At 38.6% G+C, this 18053-nt stretch overlaps 3 protein-coding genes across 4 annotated transcripts; 1 reads left to right on the top strand and 2 right to left on the bottom strand.

Moving 5' to 3' along the window:
- Nucleotides 1-7061, bottom strand: LOC111321234 (dimethyladenosine transferase-like). 2 transcript variants are annotated; one of them, XM_088738353.1, is made up of 13 exons: nt 6893-7061; nt 6657-6730; nt 6216-6302; nt 6028-6089; nt 5153-5246; nt 5010-5059; nt 3786-3909; nt 3546-3638; nt 3140-3204; nt 2927-2990; nt 2080-2186; nt 1916-1962; nt 1-1021 (listed from the first exon to the last, which is right to left on the bottom strand). In XM_088738353.1, exons 1-13 carry the CDS (start codon nt 6954-6956, stop codon nt 960-962), a joined length of 993 nt encoding a protein of 330 aa, XP_088594479.1. In that variant the 5' UTR covers nt 6957-7061; the 3' UTR covers nt 1-959. The 2 variants fall into 2 exon arrangements, with proteins under 2 accessions (XP_088594479.1, XP_022779794.2); XM_022924059.2 differs by lacking the exon at nt 1916-1962.
- A 42-nt stretch (nt 7062-7103) lies between these two features.
- On the top strand, nt 7104-10014 carry LOC111321227 (SET domain-containing protein 9-like). Its single transcript, XM_022924049.2, has 4 exons — nt 7104-7258; nt 7441-7700; nt 8591-8714; nt 9517-10014. Exons 1-4 carry the CDS (start codon nt 7176-7178, stop codon nt 9839-9841), a joined length of 792 nt encoding a protein of 263 aa, XP_022779784.2. The 5' UTR covers nt 7104-7175; the 3' UTR covers nt 9842-10014.
- Nucleotides 10015-11116: 1102 nt separating this feature from the next.
- Nucleotides 11117-16840, bottom strand: LOC111321226 (uncharacterized). Its single transcript, XM_022924048.2, has 3 exons — nt 16648-16840; nt 12460-13457; nt 11117-12126 (listed from the first exon to the last, which is right to left on the bottom strand). Exons 2-3 carry the CDS (start codon nt 13453-13455, stop codon nt 11788-11790), a joined length of 1335 nt encoding a protein of 444 aa, XP_022779783.2. The 5' UTR covers nt 13456-13457; nt 16648-16840; the 3' UTR covers nt 11117-11787.
- Nucleotides 16841-18053: the final 1213 nt, after the last annotated feature.

Below are 18053 nucleotides of genomic sequence, written 5' to 3'. Positions count from 1 at the left end.
CTTGTTTTCCTGCATTTTTTATTAAAGGTTTGCTTTTTTAATCATCAGTAAGAGGAAAATCAAAACTGCTTCTTGATTCCTTTAGAACCTTCTAGCTTGAATGCCAACACGTTCTGGTTGCGGAAATCCACCGATTACTTTCAATATTTTAATTGAATTAACAAGATAAAGAAGATAAAGACATGACTGTTTCCTGACGAAATTGAAGTCATAACATGAATATCGAAAGCGTCTTGTACATAGAGAGAGATGGTTTAATGTGGTCTCGAAGAGCAATCGAACTTGGCCGCTTTGCTCATTATTGACATCTCTTTAGCTTAGTTACCTAGAGCATGGAAGCGCGAAATCCGAAGATACATGGTTTGGTTCCTAGTTGGAATTCTGTTTCATTTTCTTTGTTACACGCTTGTAATAAAACGAATGAGATCAAGCTCAAAATTTACCATCTTTAGCATTCTTTTGACGTAAATGTTGTTTCGGGAAAAACAATGGTTTAGCAGGCAACATTGCTTAATAGTCCTATTAGTAAACGTTACTCAAAGGATCTGAGTGATGCATCTTTCTCTAATATCATTAACTTTATTTCTTTGGCGATGTAGGGTTAACTGACAAAGTTATCAGAGCAAACGTCTTCGGGCTCCTCTTTATATTACATGAAAAATTTTATCAGCTTTCAATTTTAGACAGGTTCCTTTTCACCACTTCCTTCTTTTCTTCAATCCATATGCTTTGTGCTCAGAGTTTTCATCCGCTGTAGCCCGATATTTCTCCGTCTTCTCTCCAAAAATACATAGATTCTTCTTATCAAAAATATGCGTTTCTTTCTGTTGACCTTACCAAAAACTTGATGGTGATCAGATAAACGGCGAAGAGGTCACCGACTGACCCAAAAAATGCAGTTTAAAATTCTAGATAGAAAAGTTTCCTATCTATGTACACGAAATTAAAGCGGATATTATTCAGACACCAACGACAACTTCACGTAAAATGAATACCGTTGGAATTAAAGAGGTGAAGTAATCTATAAAACAAACAAACAAATAATTAATAAATAATCAATTATGATAATGCATGCGCCTACAAAGCGTAAATTTTTTGGACTACCAAAAAAAATCACGGTTGACCATCCTACGGTGATCCAAATGAATTAAGGCAAGAAAAGCACTACTCGATTAAGTGTCGTAATACAACATACAAAGTTAAAACATCGACAAATCAAAACCAAGAAAAATATCACTAGAAGCTAATGAGAACTCAATGAAAAGCGAGACGTAAACCAAAACTTGTTCATTTCCAGATTACTTTCGTCACTCGATTGAAAACTGCTCTAAATTAACTAAACGTAGATTGAGCAATAACAAAAATAAAATACACTGTCGGGACGATGACGAAAGCAAGAGAAGATAGATTTCTCACAAACAGATTTGTCACAAGAGACCTCCCGCAAATTCTCAGACAAACATTTCCATCCACGATTGTAGGTGAGAAAGTAGCAACAGTGTAATGAAAAGGCAGAGAACTAAGTGAACTTGGGTGGGTGGGTGGGTGGGTAGTCATCGGAGGAAAGAGAAATGGTTAACAACAGACAATGGTGTTGGGTTGAGTGTAAACCTAAAGGTATCTAGGAAGTGGCCGAAATCTCTAGAAGAATTGCAGGAATCCGTGAAGAAAGTTCACAAAACCGTCGCAAGACATCGCCAGGTGCAAGCAAATTCTTCACGAAGAAAATTGTTTCGAGGAATAATCGAGGAATTTGTGCTCTTCACTGGCCCGAAAAAAAAAAAAAAGTACCACTGCTGCGTATTTTCTCAGGTTTTCGCTCAAATTTAGAACAAGAAAGTCGTCCTCGTCGGTGAAAACCGTTAAAGCTCAAGCGACCTGCCCTCCATTCGTTCACTTTTCAGCTGTTACATACCTGGAATTGGACTCTGTTTGTCTGAGTCATGGGGGAGGGGAGAGGATCTGAATATATAATGACATCATTAGTGCGCTTCGCTTTTCATGAACGCGATCCAACTAGAAAATAACATTCTCAGAACACTTTATTTACGTGAGCCAATTTAAGCGTTGAGTTCTTACCCGAGAAAATCATCCATATCCATTGTTCGCGCTCGTTTTTTGTCGTATCCATTTTCTGTTAAAAGATTTTGAACTTTCTCTTTGATATCAAATCCTTCATCTACCATCTGAAACGTAAGAATTGGTAGTAAATGAACGTGTGACAGTAATTGTTTCTCAGTAATGAACGCGTGACAGTGATTGTTTCTCAGTAATGAACGCGTGACAGTGATTGTTTCTCAGTAATGAACGCGTGACAGTGATTGTTTATCGACTTTCGTGATGAGCTTCTGCGCGGGAACGGCCGGCCAGAATAAATCCATTTGCGCATGCCTGATGTTTGGCCGTTGTGTTACATGGCACCCTCGATCCTTAAACTCACAAGTCTGAATTTTCATAAAAATTAAGATTATCTCTTTATTAAGATGAAATTCAAAACAGAATTAACCTCACGGTTAGCTCAATGGATAGAGCGCTGGACTGTCGTGAGGGAGGTCGAGGGTTCGAGCCCCGGCCGGACCAACACTCAGGGTCTTAAAATAATTGAGAAGAATTTGCTACCTTTCTATAACATCAAAGAGATGATTACATATTCTAGTCTTCTCGGATAGGGACGAATAAATGGAGGTCCCGTATCCTGCAGGGTTGGGGTAGGAGACGTTAATTTCCCACACACGAGATTACTGTGTGATGGATTTACTCCCCTGGGGTGGGATGGGTGGGAGGGTGGGAGGGTGGGAGGGTGGACCAGCACGAATGGTTCCTATGTTCCTTTCTAGTCCTTCCCCACTGCAAATAATGGAGTGAAAATGGACTAAATTAAAATTAAATTAAATTAGAAGTAGAAATAGTCATTTTAACTTCTTACAATGTCATTTAGTGAGCAGTGAATCTTGTAGTTTTTCTCCAACATTTCAGCGACGGCTCGTGAACTGTGAGACACAAAAAAATAGTAATATATTGAGTAGGAGCCGTTTTTGTGAATACATTAAAAAAAAATTGATTTAGTTCCTGTAAATGTTTACACAAGAGTAGTCAAGTCCGTTTTCCAAGCCGCATTAAAAGGACATAATGAGCTCACCTGAAACATGAATTTAGTGTTTTATTTTTCCGTACAAACGCGATTCTTACAAGACCATCCCATTCCTGAGAAAGCAAAGACGCGAAGAATTATTTTTAATGCGGTCTAGGTGTCCCTCTTAACGCTTTACACCTAGTATGCATATTCGCCATACTGTTTTCCATACATTTCCTGAGGTGCTGATAAGGAGAATTTGTTTAACAATCAAGAGCTTCTTCAGTTTGTGATCATTTCCTTTATTCTTGTGACCTAAATGTGTGATTCAGGATGACTGTACCAAGGAGAAATAAGATCCTGGTCACTCTTTGAAGTCAAAGCCTCGTATTCACTATCGAAGAAACAGGGGTCGTAGTATTTGGAGCCGTGAGAGCATTTAAGCCTACTGAAGTAGGTAATTGCTTCTTACCTTAAAATTAATGGGAGGTGGTGGATTTTTGGGTTCAATTCTGACAACACTGGACTCCACTTTTGGTGGAGGCCGGAAATTATTCTTCCCAACCTGTAAAAATTATCATTTGATCTCTCAGTTAGTAAGTGTGGTATGATTGGTTAATTTAGCAGGCCGTACTTCACTGTAATGTTAACTTGTTTGTGCAGGTCTCTGATCAACTTGTATTGTTGCGATACTTGTAAAGATGCAACATACCTTCATCAGATGATCCACTCTGGCTAGCAACTGTGTGTTGATTGACAGTCGGCAATACAATTTGTCTCCAGGTTGAGCAATTAACCGTTGAGCAAACTCCCTCTGGAACATCAGAACTGCACATCTACAGACAAACAAAAATAAACAAAGAAAGTCATAGTCAAGTTAACGGAGAACTAGACTTTCTCAAAGTCATTCGCTCGGTTTTCTGTTCTGGTGTGGTAGGACCCGCATGAACACTTTCACACAAGCGCTTTCGCTCGCTCGCCTCGCTCATGCTTTGCGCTCACTGTTGTGCTACCCGCTCAAAAGCGCAACTTGTGAGCAAGTCTAAGGGAGAACCCAAACATGATAAAAATAAAGGTCTACATGTAGGCCAGCTTACAAGTCTAAAGTTCTATATTTGCAGCCACAGCTTGTCATGGTTTGAAATACTTCACCATGTACAGCATAACAGTTTATCCCAGGATTACTACTGACTAATGTGTTCCTAGCAGACTGTCAGAACTTTTGTCTGCTTACAAGTCAAAAGCTCCATACAGCCAGAGCTTGTCTTGTTTGAAACACACCACCTTGTATAGCATCCATCCTGGGGTTACTACTGACTAATGTGTTCCTAAAAGATTGTCAGTACCTTTGTCTGCAGACAGCTTTTTGTCAGTACCCCCTGATATCAAGACATTCTATTTTTTTATCTGCTTGTAACCTTCCCCTGCCTCACGTTTTGAAATTTGCATGCAACAGGTTCAAAACTGTATCAGTCTCTCAGTTAAAAGATTCCCACAAGCCCTCTAAAAAAGGCTACTTTCCATAGTGGGAGGGGATAAAAAAAAACTTCCCATTCTAGGGTAGAGAGAGGCACTGCAAGAGGGGCACTCCCAGGTCTCTTTAGTAATTCTCCTCACTGTCTGCCATACAATTGTTATTATGTCAGTTGGAGAATTTGGTATTGGATCAACTAAAGATCCCTTAATTGACATTTTTCTTTATTCTCATTGCTTGTCCACTTGATATTGTATTGAATTTGATATTGTAAGGAGAAATTCTGTCTTGGTCACTCGTGGGAGTTATAGGGTTAAGAACATGACCTGACGAGCCATCTAGGTTTTCAACCCAGACCTCTCAACCCAGGGTCTTATGCACTAGCCCCCAGGTCATTATGTTGACCACAGTCAAACATAAACTGCAACATTATTTGAGTTGATAAGGATAAAAAAAGTGTACCTGAAAAATGGCCTGTGGAGAAGGAGCTTAAATACAAATGGAGATGAAATCTGTGAAATGAAGATAGCAAAAAATAAGACGGTTGAGTAAAAATATAATAATAATATTGTGATAAATTAATCATGCATGCTCAGTGTGGATACCTGGTAAGGTAGATTAGCCACACACACATCAAAATAAGGGAGATCTGTCTTCAAAACATCTCCAACCATCACATGAAGCTTGCTTGCTTGAGGCCTGACAAGTTAAAAGTCAAAATTATCATATATCAAATAAGCCATTGAAAGAACCTTTAACACCTGAATTGCTGTTGAATTCTTTACGATATAAACTGTCATATCTACTCGCTGAAACCCTGTGGCATTTATGAACCTTTTAGCATTTCTAGTTTATTTATTTATTACAAAATATTTAAAGAGGGAGCCCAGCTCGCCATAGCAGTTTTCAGTGAGGCCCTCAAAATTAACAATGTACAAAATAAGTAATCATGTAATTAATAAGTAAAAACTCGCGGAGGAAATATAAATATGAAATATCTAAAGTATGACATGAACAGCAAATAATAAAATCGATGTGCAAGAGATGACAAACACTAACGGAACCTATTAAAATTCAAAATATTTAAGCAATGAAATTTTAAAAGCATCATAGGGTAGACATTTCACATCTTCTGGGAGGGAATTCCAGTCTGTCAATGCACTATTAAAGGATCTGAGTAGACCCCAGTTCATGTTTGATCTAATAGATCTAATAATTTCCTTGGAGCGAGTATGGCAAATTCTCGAGGGTAGTATTTACTTCAAAGTCACAAGTCTTAACACTTTAATCCCTACGAGTTATTACCATCTAATTTCTCCTTACAATATCACCCGTCAATCAAACATCAAGGTCATGAGAATACAGGAAATGATCACTGATTACACAAGCTCTTGAATGTTAGACAGATTCTCCTTGTCAGTGCCTTGAGAAATGTATAAAGAACTGTATAGAGAATATGAATAGACTGGGCCAAACTTACGTTCCTTGGACTCTTTTTTGAAGTTCAGCCACCATGCGAGGATCCACTTCACAGGCAATAACCTGCAGACGAGGGTGAAAAAAAGTAACTTGATTACACTGTTACCCGTGGCAAAAATATATTTTAGTGAGGAAGTAATGAAATCTCTCTCTCGCAAGAAAACAATCCCAGCAGTTAAAAAATTCCACCTTTTTCACTCGCTCTAATAACTTCATTGTTAAGTTCCCTGTTCCAGGACCTATTTCCAAAACAGTGTCTGTGGATCGTAAGCCAGCCTAAAAAATACAAATAAGATTTCTTTACACAATACTTTTTCTTTAACACTATTCATTATTTAGACAGGAAGAATTCATGTCAATATAGTTAAAGAAACTATTAGGGAGTAAAACAGTCACCTAAATCTATCCCTAAAACGATAAATTTTCGTAAAATCAAGCCTCCGAACTTCATATATAACCATCAGTATTTGTTCATTTTACCCTGAAAGAACAGAGTCTGAACTTATATTCTGTTGATACGGTTCAAGAGCTATGTGTTAGTTGAACCAGCCCGTCTATCTAGGTTTATCTCTTGAGGAAAATGGACTTCATTTTAAAACATGTGAAATAAAAAGGATTCGTCGGACAAACCTTTTCAACTAGACCGGTTATAACCAGAGGATTTTTCAAAATATGTTGGCCATGCTCTGTTTTGAACTGTAAAGCTGGAATGGGGAGAGAAAAAATATATTCACACCGTCACAACGCATCATCACTGTGTTCATCATTTGAAGATCACAGAAATTTTTAACTCGATTTTATAAACCAGAGGGTGTTGAGTAATTTCTTTGACGAAACAACTACATTATATTAGACATCGTAAGTACCTTGTTGATACACCTTGTTTTTCCCATGTTCTCTGCTCTTCTTGGCTGCTTTTGCTTTCGGCATTTTGCTCTTCCTAAATAAAAGAAACAAACCCAAACAAGTTTAAAGTCTATTGCAACACATTTGATCGGCCATGTGCAATTTTTGTTGCTCACTTCCAAAGACTGGGCCGATTTGTCAGCCGCTGACCGAAAATTCGCTTTGTTAATAACAAAGCTGGCGGACAACTTGGAGGTGGTAGACACAAACAGCAGCTGCAATGAAACCTAATTTGATCTGAGTATGCTATTTAGAAAATGGATTGAAAAATGGAGAAGTTATAAATATAGATTTGTACCATGGATCGCCTTGAATTTAAGGAACAGGTGTGATTTTACATGATTTAATATACACTATTTTTACCGTGGTGTCACGCCACCTTTACCCCTTGGGACATTTACTAGCCTTTATAATACTTGTTGATTTTTGTTTGTTTGTTTACTTGTTTCTGTCTTAACTTGTTTGTTTGTTTGTTTTGTTTTGTTTTGTTTTGTTTTTTTTTAATTAGAACAGTCCGAGAGGTGGGTTCCATAGATCAAGACAAGACTGTTCCAGATTCCAAAGTGACTGAGTCCCTTTCAACATTCCTTCATGCTCTTCATATTGCAGAGACGCAATCTCCAAATAACTTGTATCAGTCAGAAACGATGTACAACACCTTAGGTTATGAGATCAAAAGACTTGAAAGTAATATCCCTGGAGCTGGTAAAGGAGTCTTTGTAACCAAGGGTGACATCCCTGTTGGCAATCTTGTGGCTTTGTACCCAGGTAAATGTTTGTATTACTTTTGAAGAATTCTAGGATCTCCTATACCTAGTGAAAACCCTGCTATCAACTATTTTTATTCCCAAGATGTCAATTACCATTCTCCCTACTGTCTGCTATAAATCTCTTTTAATCTTAGTTCAGAGAATTTGGTGTTGGATCTGATAATAATCCCTTTGCTGATATTTTTCTTTATTCTCATACCTTGTCTACATGGGTTAATGAGTAACTTTTAATTATTATACTGTTCCAGGGATGTAGCTAAAGTTTTTAACAGGTGGGAATCTAGGAATGATAGGTGGGGCATGCTATACTTAAGGGATCCGGGGGCATGTCCCCTGGGAAATTTTTAAAATGCATACTCGCAGAGATGCATTTTCCTTGAGTATGGGGAAAAATCAAGGGCATTCATTATTTCCCATACATGAACTACAAATACCACTGGCCATTGACCACTTTCAAAAATGGCTGCTGGATTAATATTCTTTTGTTTAAATTTAAATTAGCCTTTCTGCCCTCGCTTGAGATAATGTATTCTTTTGAATTTTGTACTGGAGAACGAGGCCAGAAAGGCTAATTTAAATTTAAACAAAAGAATATTAATCCGGCAGCCATTTATGAAAGTGGTCTATTGAGCCTGCAAAATAGACGATGCGATGCGAATGATGCAATTATCACACTAACTGAAGTGTTTACAATCCTTTCAGTTCAGGTAAGACACCATGCAATAAAGGTGTAAACAAACAAAATAAATAGATAACAATCTTCTGACAACATTTAAAAACATTTTGGAGAAAGAAGTAATGCTTTACAGCTGGAAAAATTGTGTTCACGGCCGGGTAATTTTCCCAGCTTCCAGCTATTATCTACATCCCTGCTGTTCTTATTTGTAGGGTCAATTTATTGGCCATATGAACCCATCTTGATTCAGTCAATCGGAAATCCTTTTGTCTTCCGTTGTATTGATGGGATCCTTATTGATGGCAGTGATGAAGGACTGTCCAAAGTCATCTACAGGTAATCGATGAAAAATAACAACATTTTTATTCTCTTTAGAACTGATTGCTTTGATTAAGGTAGCCTGTTCCAGAATCTTAGTTAGAAGGAAGAAATGAATAAATGTGGATGCATGAAAAATGGGAAAGGAAGCAGAGGTTACAGTTACTAGGGATAAGTTTTGTCATTTTTCACTTTTCTGAGAGCTCATACTCATTTCTCCAAATCCATATTTCATGTACCCATGTGGCCCCATTAATTGCCAGCATGGAACAGGTTATGATTAAGAGAATCATGTCACTTAAAACTAAACTCACAGGTCCTGGAGGAAGTGGACTGGACAAGTGTTTGGTGGCCGGGCCAATCTGGTTCACTGCAAAATTTTCTGGTCCCAACATGCACACTTTCAATTATAACTGACCAGTGGAAAAGGAGGGTAGATGTTTATTCATGAGTGTTAATCACTTTGTCTTCCCCTGGAGTTCTAGGTGATCAATGTATTAGTTCTCATTGTAATTTGATATCTTGTTAAGAAGATGGCTAATAAGTGATCTCACAGAGTAGCAATGGCAGGTATAAAAGGATGGTCCAGGAGAGTTTGTCTCCTTCCATCCACCCACTTGTATCATAACTGTGGGTTTTTTACGGCAAGTCCTACACCAAATTTTTTGCAATTACAAGATTGCATGTTAGTACTCAACTGTCTGATTTTCTTGTGTCACTCTAAGTCAAAGGTTGTGGGAAGGGTGTAATTTGGGGACCCCCCCTTCCTTTTAAGAAGAATTCCTTGATCTTCCTCTGAGTGATTCTCCTTCTCTTCAAGGTCAAGTGCCAAAAGGGATCAAATCGGCCCATATTTTCCATGTGATACCACTTGGCTCACAAGAGATCCTCAAAATCCACTGGCTGTGGGACAATATGTCAATAACAGGACAAAGAACAAGCCAGCTAATGTGGCATACCAAGAACTGGATATCCCTTTGCAAAGTGTTGCACCAAAGCTTTGGAAACATCTTCCAAATGTTTGGTACGGTAGTGGTAATATTGCCGGTGAAAACTCATTTCTTAGAATTGTTGCATTAGTGTCTGTGTGTAAGATTTGCGAAGGAGAGGAGGTGCTTTCCTCTTATTTTACAGTAGTTCATTGAAAAGGTAACAAGCCGTGTGGCCACCTTCCCATTTGGCCTTGCATTATGCTGCCTTCAAGCTGAGAAGCTTCAGCCCCAATTGAAGTCTCGTTCCCCAAAATTCATAGTGCGGAGGAAAAAATTAACCTAAAAAAAATCATGTCATTAAAAAAATACTCCCATTTCCTGAAAAATAGGGCTGGTATTGGTTTTAGTATTCATTGATCTATTTATTTTAAACTATTAATCATTCAATATTTACATTAAGTTTGTTTTTGGTTTAAATGGTGATTAAAAAGTAATTTATAAAGCATTCACTTTAAAGAAGTAAATAGTTCCAACTAATTTTCATAATCTCCCATGTTGAAAACCTTTAGCCAAATGTGAGACATCATGATAAAGGACAAAAAAATGTGTAATAATATGTTGAAATCATTTTTACCTTTCTAAACTAGAGCCTACGCATTTCTGGATTTCTTAGTGACAAAACCAAGCTATTCTGAGGTAAAATGAAAAGATGCAAAACTGTGTTTTTAGGATAAAGGGGGGAAGTACCCAAAGAAACTGTGGCACTGTGTCGGTGTGTAATATTACTAGATCATTTGTTTTTTTCAACTGAGTTGATAATAGAAATTGTGCACCTTGAAGAGCCTCTAGAGCTGACGTTAGTCCTACGTTGGAGCGAATATACAAAAAGCTAACGCTCGAAACGTCAGTTTAGGAAAATTCTTACCGTAGGCAATTTTTCTGCCTTTTAAAGCAAACACAACCCACAATTCCAATTTATAATTTCAACTCAGTTGATTAAACCAAATTATGTTAGGACACTAAGAAATATTTACGGGGAAGGTAATAAAGCTGTGGGAAAGTATGTTCGCTGGGGGTATAGTTCCATTCAGGTTTCCTTTCAATTTACTTGCATCAGTTCGAATGTTGGTCAGATCTATGTTCCTAACCTCGCCTTAAAATTGTACCCAAATTTTATTTATTTAGGAAATGAAGCACTTACGGGTTTGTTGCGCTCTTCAACAACACGCAAAATATGAATTTTACAACCAAAGTTGCTATGTGGTTTTATAAAAGTTTTCTATTGAGCGTGAAAAGTAAGCCGGTTTCTATTGGTTGTTTAATTGCGCTTGCGTGATTGGTTTTGGAAAATCGCGCCACCGTCTCAACCAATCAGATATGAAACCAACGCCAGCCGCTAATTGGCCTCTCACGTTTTCCCGCGCTTCAGGCAGGTTATTTGCTAAGTTCTAATAATAATAATAATAATAATAATAATAATAATAGTAATAATAATAATAATGGTTTATTAACAGATCCACTAGGTGGCTCTTCCCTGTTGAAATACATCAATTACAATTAAAATAAATCAAATTAAGTTATTCACAAATTACGCAATATGCAATTAAAAGTAGAAGTGGGATTAACAGAATAGAAATAACAGTAAAACTAACTAATCACTCTTTACTCTATTACATAAAAAATTCCTTGAATGTCTTAAAAAGGTTCTGTAATCTTTACAGTTTCTAATAGATTCTGGTGAATTGTTAAATAGCTTCGACGCGTTATCTTGGAAAGTGCTGTTTTCGGTCGAGACCACTAATCTAATTGAATTGCTTGAGCGCATTTCCTTGCGGCATTCCTGTATTATTATTTTAAGATAATCTGGCCAAGTCTCAGTGTTATGCAAAGCTTTAAAGCATTATTTCAGGAGGTTCAAATCTCTTCTCTCATTGATTGGATGCCATCCGATTTTAAGTACATCCCAAAAGTTCTTAACATAGTGACCGAGTACAAAACTTGCGGCAGCAAATTGGCTCCTTGTGATATTTCCTTTGTTCTGATTGGCTGTTATGATGACGTTGGTTTTAGGTTTAACGACACTAGATCGAAAAGCGCTCTGAACCGTACGCGTCGTGTTGGAAAACGCTGTCTTTCCCCTTATTCCTGAAAAATCATTATCAATAAGAACTGGATGCTCTTCTCATGCCATTTTTGAGTCCGGCAAAAAATTCGAAAAGACTTCGTCGATTGCCGCCATCCGTGGAGTACAGTCCAACTTCGAATGCGACCACCGCGGCGTGATCCAACTTTCCCGGAAGTTCACAGTTAAGCTGCGAAGTTCCTTTCTCGCTTCCTTGATGAATTCTTTCTTCTCTTCTGTAAAGATTGTGACTCCCTCGGGCCTGAATTTTTTCGCGGTGCTGGCGCTTTTTGTGAGTGCATGCCAAGACATGCAAAAGGAGATTAGCGCAGACTGCTTGGGCTGAAATGTCTATGAGACTTTTTTTCCGGATGACCTGATCAAACAAGAAGAAAATTGACATAAGACTTTCATTTGGGAAATTTTCCTTTTACAGCACTGTTGCCTCCTTATACCGGAGGTTGATCCTTTGCATCCTAACATTAGTCCGCATATTCTCCAAACTGCTCTCTCTCTCTACATTTCCTTGGGTGCCAACAAGGAGAATTTGTTTAACAATTAAGAGCTTCTTTAGTTGGTGATCATTTCCTTTATTTTAGTGGCTGTAACGTTTAATTCAGGGGTGATATTGGAAGAAGAAATTAGAGGCTAGTCTCTCTTGGGAGGTCAAAGGGTGAACCCAATTTTTTTTAAAGAAAAGATCTAATACCTTTGTCATATCCTTCAGCATCTTCTTGTGCCTCTCCATAGGCAGGCTACATAGCTGAGCGTGCGGTGGGTCATCATCACTTCCGCTCTCATCTTGGGAGGCATCTGAGGTCTTTTCACTCACTTCCGGTTCTTCTAGCGTTAAGTTGAGACTGTTGGCGCGCGCGAAAGAAAGATTCTCGCACTGCGATATTACTGGATCAAAGTTGTCCGAAACACCATCGCTTGTGAGGAAGACAATATCTCCAGTATCGAGAATTGTAAACGAGAAAGTCAGATTACTCAAGTCTGGGTTGTTACCATCATATGGACCCAGTGATCCTCCAGGACAACGCATGTCTCTGCTTTTAATATCACAGTGTGAACCAAAAGTAACTTCTTGGACCCCTTTTTCCTTTTTGTAAGTGAATGCTAGACTATCGCCAACATTTAACACACACAGGCCCCATTTGCCAAAATCTTTGAGTGGACAAACAACAGCCGCACAAAGAGTTGTCAGCAATCCATCTTTCTTTATGATAAATTCGTGCGCATTTTTAAACGCGTCATAGAGAACTTCCATAATATCAAGAGTCGTATTTGCTGTAAAAAGGTGTGTGTTGAGATGCTGTAGACAGCCTGCCACTGCGCAGCGAGCAGTCAGCCTTGACTTTTCACCCCAACTTACGCCATCAGCTAAGGCAAGAATGCAGCTGTTTTCTCTTGCAATCACGGCATAGACATCAGCGACAGGATCCCCCCAAAAGCAATTTGAGACTGGATCTTGGTGGTACAACGACGTCCCTTTGCCAAACGCTCTTCGGGGTTCCTGGGCTGTATTCCATTTACTTATTTGCTCACAGTCATCCGCTATCTCAAGGAAAATGTCTTTAACACCATCACCTGGGCCTGTAGCTGCTTCGCAAATGTTTTTTCCCATTTGCACCAGTTCGTGTTTCGGGAGATCGCGACGGTTCGTAAATCCTCTCCAATGAACACCACTTTGCGGCGATGTCATTTCTGTTACAGACAAGAGGGAAGGGAAAAGAAGGGAATTAATCATCTCCGTTCATTTCCGTGAAACTCAGGGCTGCATTGAGAAGGATAAAATGTGGAGCTGATCATGCGAATTTTGATTTTAGATCTTAAGAGGCATTGAGAATGATAACAATTGAATTTGTGTATTCCAAATTAGAGTACATCATTTGCTTTAACAATCTGCTCTTCAGGTGATTTAAGATCTGAAGATGATCAGGTAACGCGTCCCCCTGCTCTTCAGCCAAGAGGCCAGTTTTCAGAAGAAATAATGGAGAAGAGGCTTGAGCTATTTTTAAGAATCTCCCTGATTCTCCCTGGTGAAAAATAGTGGTATTAACAGCAATAATTATTATGAGAACAATATTGATATGATAACAATTTAAATGGGCTAGCTCGAAATATTTATGGTTCCCCAATCCTCTGGGCTCTAACAATGATTACCTATACTTATTTTAATTCGCCTGTTGATTATAAATAATTCATCTATCTTATTGCAATTCTATCTTTTAAGATGTTTGTTTCCTACAAAAAGGCGTTCCACGTTACAAGATATTACGTCATTCCGCGTCTTAAGATATTCCGCAATTCCGTCGATCCACCGTTATCCGTTCCTCCGTTCCTCCGTTCTTTCATTTCTCCGTTCCTTTCTTCCTTCCTTCCTTCCTTCCTTCCTTCCCCCGTTCTTCCGTTCCATCGTTTTGTTGAAAACTTAAGGTATATCGTATTTCGCAGCCATCCTCGGAGACCCAGGGGCAGTGAGTCGATTTCAAGTTAAGGGCAGAAGAGCCCCTGGGGACACTGTCTTACGAGACTAGTTCCAAACGGTCGCACTCGTTCTGGCATCTGATTGGTGCCAGAAAATCTTTGTTTTTTTTTCTGCCCAATCAGAGTGAAGTGTCGTTTGAAGTCCTTTCGTGTGTTTTAACACGCACATATTCAACAAGCTCTGTTGCTCGCTATGTTTGATTAGGCCGTGCGACGAAGCTTTGCTCGAGGTGAAAAGTTTCAGTCTCAGCACACAATGGAAGAGAAATCGATCAGATTATCCGCGAAATCTTACCGGAAATTATACAGAATACTTTCGCAGGTATCACAAGGGAAGGAGTTTAAAAGTTTGCGAGGTTCGTATAAAACATAATGGTTGCAAGCATTTATATGTCGCTTTAAACGTTAGATGAGATGTAAGCCTAAATCTTTCAAGATTTTTTTTTATAATTTGCTGTCACTGAAACTTTTCTAATCCCGTGAAGCTATTTCGTCGCACGGGCCACGCAGGTATGTCGAGCAACTGGCGCTCACGCATTTTTTTTGTTCACGCCCGGCAAAATTCTAATCTAATCTTCGCTTGAAAAATTAAAAAGAAAAGCTAAACGTGGAAACTTTTGTTAATTAGATGTGGGTAGATAACCCTGTACTAAGCTGACATTTACAATAAAGCAAGCTCGCCCTTTCCATCCAATATTTCTTTGTCTTTGGTTTTGTTTTCCCCAATGAAAGCAGCATCGATTCCCAATGATCAAAGGTAATTAACTTGGTCTTCAACAATCGACAAAAGAGGTGAAGTGACAATGACCAAGGGACTAGAAGAGAATCCGTGGCCTTTCGAGCTCAAGAATTTGAACACTCAACGCAGCAGTTGAAAGATTAACTTTCTTCAAACCCTTTCGGTAACTGTCCGAAAACATATCTCCTTGTGAAACACGTTCTCTTGTGATACCTGCGAAAGTATTCAGTATAATTTCCGGTAAGATTTCGCGGACAATCTGATCGATTTCTCTTACATTGTGTGTTGAGACTGAAACTTTTCACCTCGCGCAAAGCTTCGTCGCACGGCCGAGACAAACATAGCGAGCAACAGAGCTTGTTGTATATGTGCGTGTTAAAACACACGAAAGGACTCCAAACGACACTTCACTCTGATTGGGCAGAAAAACACAAAGATTTTCTGGCACCAATCAGATGCCAGAACGACTGCAACCGTTTGGAACTAGTCTTGTAAGACAATGTCCCCAGGGGCTCTTCTGCCCTTAACTTGAAATCGACTCACTGCCCCTGGGTCTCCGAGGATGATTTCGCAGCGTGCTCGCTTTCCAAATTTAGCGGCTCTTTTCGATTTAATTAAGTGCTGATTCAAACAGTGAAATGCTCTCTTTTTAAAGAAAAAGCTTCTATGATGTGCTGATCACATCTATTGAGACATTTCTGCAGGAAAAAAAAAATCTGATTTAAATTATGCGTCGGTGGATGCTATTGTGAAATTATTTTGAGATGTTTTCTTCTTTTGTAGTGTCACGGCAAGAACTGAAAAGATTATTTTATTTTCTGATCAACATAATAGGAGCTAGTCGCCACAAAAAAAGATTTTCGCACGCTTTCAAGCTGATTTCCAAAGCTTTACTTAGATAGATAGATAGATAGATAGATAGATAGATAGATAGATAGATAGATAGATAGATAGATAGATAGATAGATAGATACTTTATTATAAACACCTTGCAGCTCTAGGCTGAATTACGGAATATTTACAAATACATGATAAAAGTATAAAATATTACAACTTCGTCATTAAGAAAGAAGGAAAATTATCTACATCTTATGAATATGGCTAAAAATAAAACTGTTTTTCAAGCGCTCGGTTTTGCATATAGGAAGAGTAAAATCACTTTTGCACCTCTGTCATCTACAACTCTTCCTTTGGGGGGGGAGGCTGAGAATATGACACCCCACAGAAGCTACCTTGGAGTCACGATAAAACAAGTAATTACATCATATAATCGAATTAGCGCTGTGTGATAAACAAACGTTTGTAAAATCTATGGAAATCAATTGGAGTAACTTCACAGTAAAGGTAATCAAGGGTCATTTTACAGGAATAATCATTCCGCCTGCTCGTGAAAAAGCATCAAGATTTGGAGACGCCTGAAGATAAAACTGCTAGCATCACGCTATGCGTCGGGGGGAATGGTCTCCAACTGAAAATGAAAATTATTTCCACCTCGGGTTTTTGCATTTTAAACAGTTTGAAAATGCGTCAGAGTGATTGTGGAAACACACAGGAACGAGTCAAGAAATGTGGTTTTGTAAAACTCCTACGGCTGGGTTTCAGGCGCAGACTTAAAATAAAGCCAGAGCAAAGTCACGGCCATAAAATTGCGTCCAAACGATTCCAAACCTGCCGTTTTATCTTTTCCTTTCCTCCAGTTTCGTATGCGATGTAAGGCAAATCTGTGATCTCGGCTGAAAAACAACACGACTGAATCGGCTGATAATCTCGTTTCAATTTGTCACAGAGAAGATGTACACTTGCCTTTTTGTCGTGACTACGTGCTTCAGTCGTGATCCTTGTAACTCGACACGAAACTTTGAGACAAAAGATTTTACTGAGCTAACTTCCTGGCAAGAAACATCACGTTAAGCGGAAACTTTCGTGACCCGGAAAGAGGATAATAAAAACGAAAATAAAATTGATTGAAATGTGCAGTAACACACGATTATCTTTGGATGAAATCCAAAAAAGCAACTTTTGTCGTCAAGGATTAATAATATTGTCATCAAAGTTAATGACGATTCAGGCTTTTGACTTCCGAGCTAAGTTGGAAGTAACGTCGAAATTAGACCACAAGCAATCCCTCCTTTTTGGCGTAGTCCGTCGTGCGAGTAGCCTGCGTTCGGACAGACTTTCCTTCGTTCCTTCGTTAAGTTCGTACGGACTTAACGAAGGAACGAAGGAAAGTCTTCTGCACGCAGGCTATCGTGCGAGTGAAAAAAATCAAGCCGCGCGCATTACTGAGGGAGTGAGGCGCGCTAACATAATTTTTTTCGCTAATTTTTTTTTTACTCGCGCGACGGACTTTGCCTAAAAGGAGGGACCTCTCGTGGTCCACGTCCAACCGATATCTGGAAGACACGGATTCAATTCTCGTTTTTCTTACCTTGAAGAATTACAATTAACCTTTCATTGAAAGCAATTTTTGGCTCGGTAATTAGAAACTTGAGCCCTGTAGCGTTATTATATTTGTTTTATCTTTAGCCCTGCTCATATAAATGGGATTCAAATTGCCTCAAGAATGGTCGTAACTTTGTATATTCAAAAATTAACTCTTTCATGAAAGAAATCATTAACAAATAAATTACTGAGCGAAAACAGGGTAATGGGCCCTGGCTAAAAATAGTTCACATACTGTGTAACAAACCGGCTGGAATTGTCACGAGTCTTCACAGATGCAGAAAGGGATCTGAAGGTAACAGTGTGTGTGTGCGTGTGTATGTATGATTTATATATCATTCACTTTTTGTATTATGTAAACAAATTTAATAAGTTGATAAAAAAAATTTGTTGCTGATCTCCTAGACTAGAAAAATTTTATTAAAAAATTCGTTTTGATCTTGTGTCTAAAAGAAGGCAATCTGTTCTATTTATAAATCAGAAGTCTAATTGTATGCAAAACGTTTTCAAGAATTCGGTTAAAAGTATTTAACTTAGAATACATTAAAGTGTAGCTTTAGCACACATGGCTTGCAGATGTATGCCTAAATCGTGGGAATTCTATTAGAATCATGATTCACTGCCACACCCTG

This window comes from Stylophora pistillata, chromosome 11 (genome assembly GCF_964205215.1).
Source record: "Stylophora pistillata chromosome 11, jaStyPist1.2, whole genome shotgun sequence".
Classification (NCBI taxonomy): Eukaryota; Metazoa; Cnidaria; class Anthozoa; order Scleractinia; family Pocilloporidae; genus Stylophora; species Stylophora pistillata.
The sequence above is the reverse complement of the archived record's forward strand: the minus strand, read 5'-3'. Positions and strand labels throughout refer to the sequence as shown.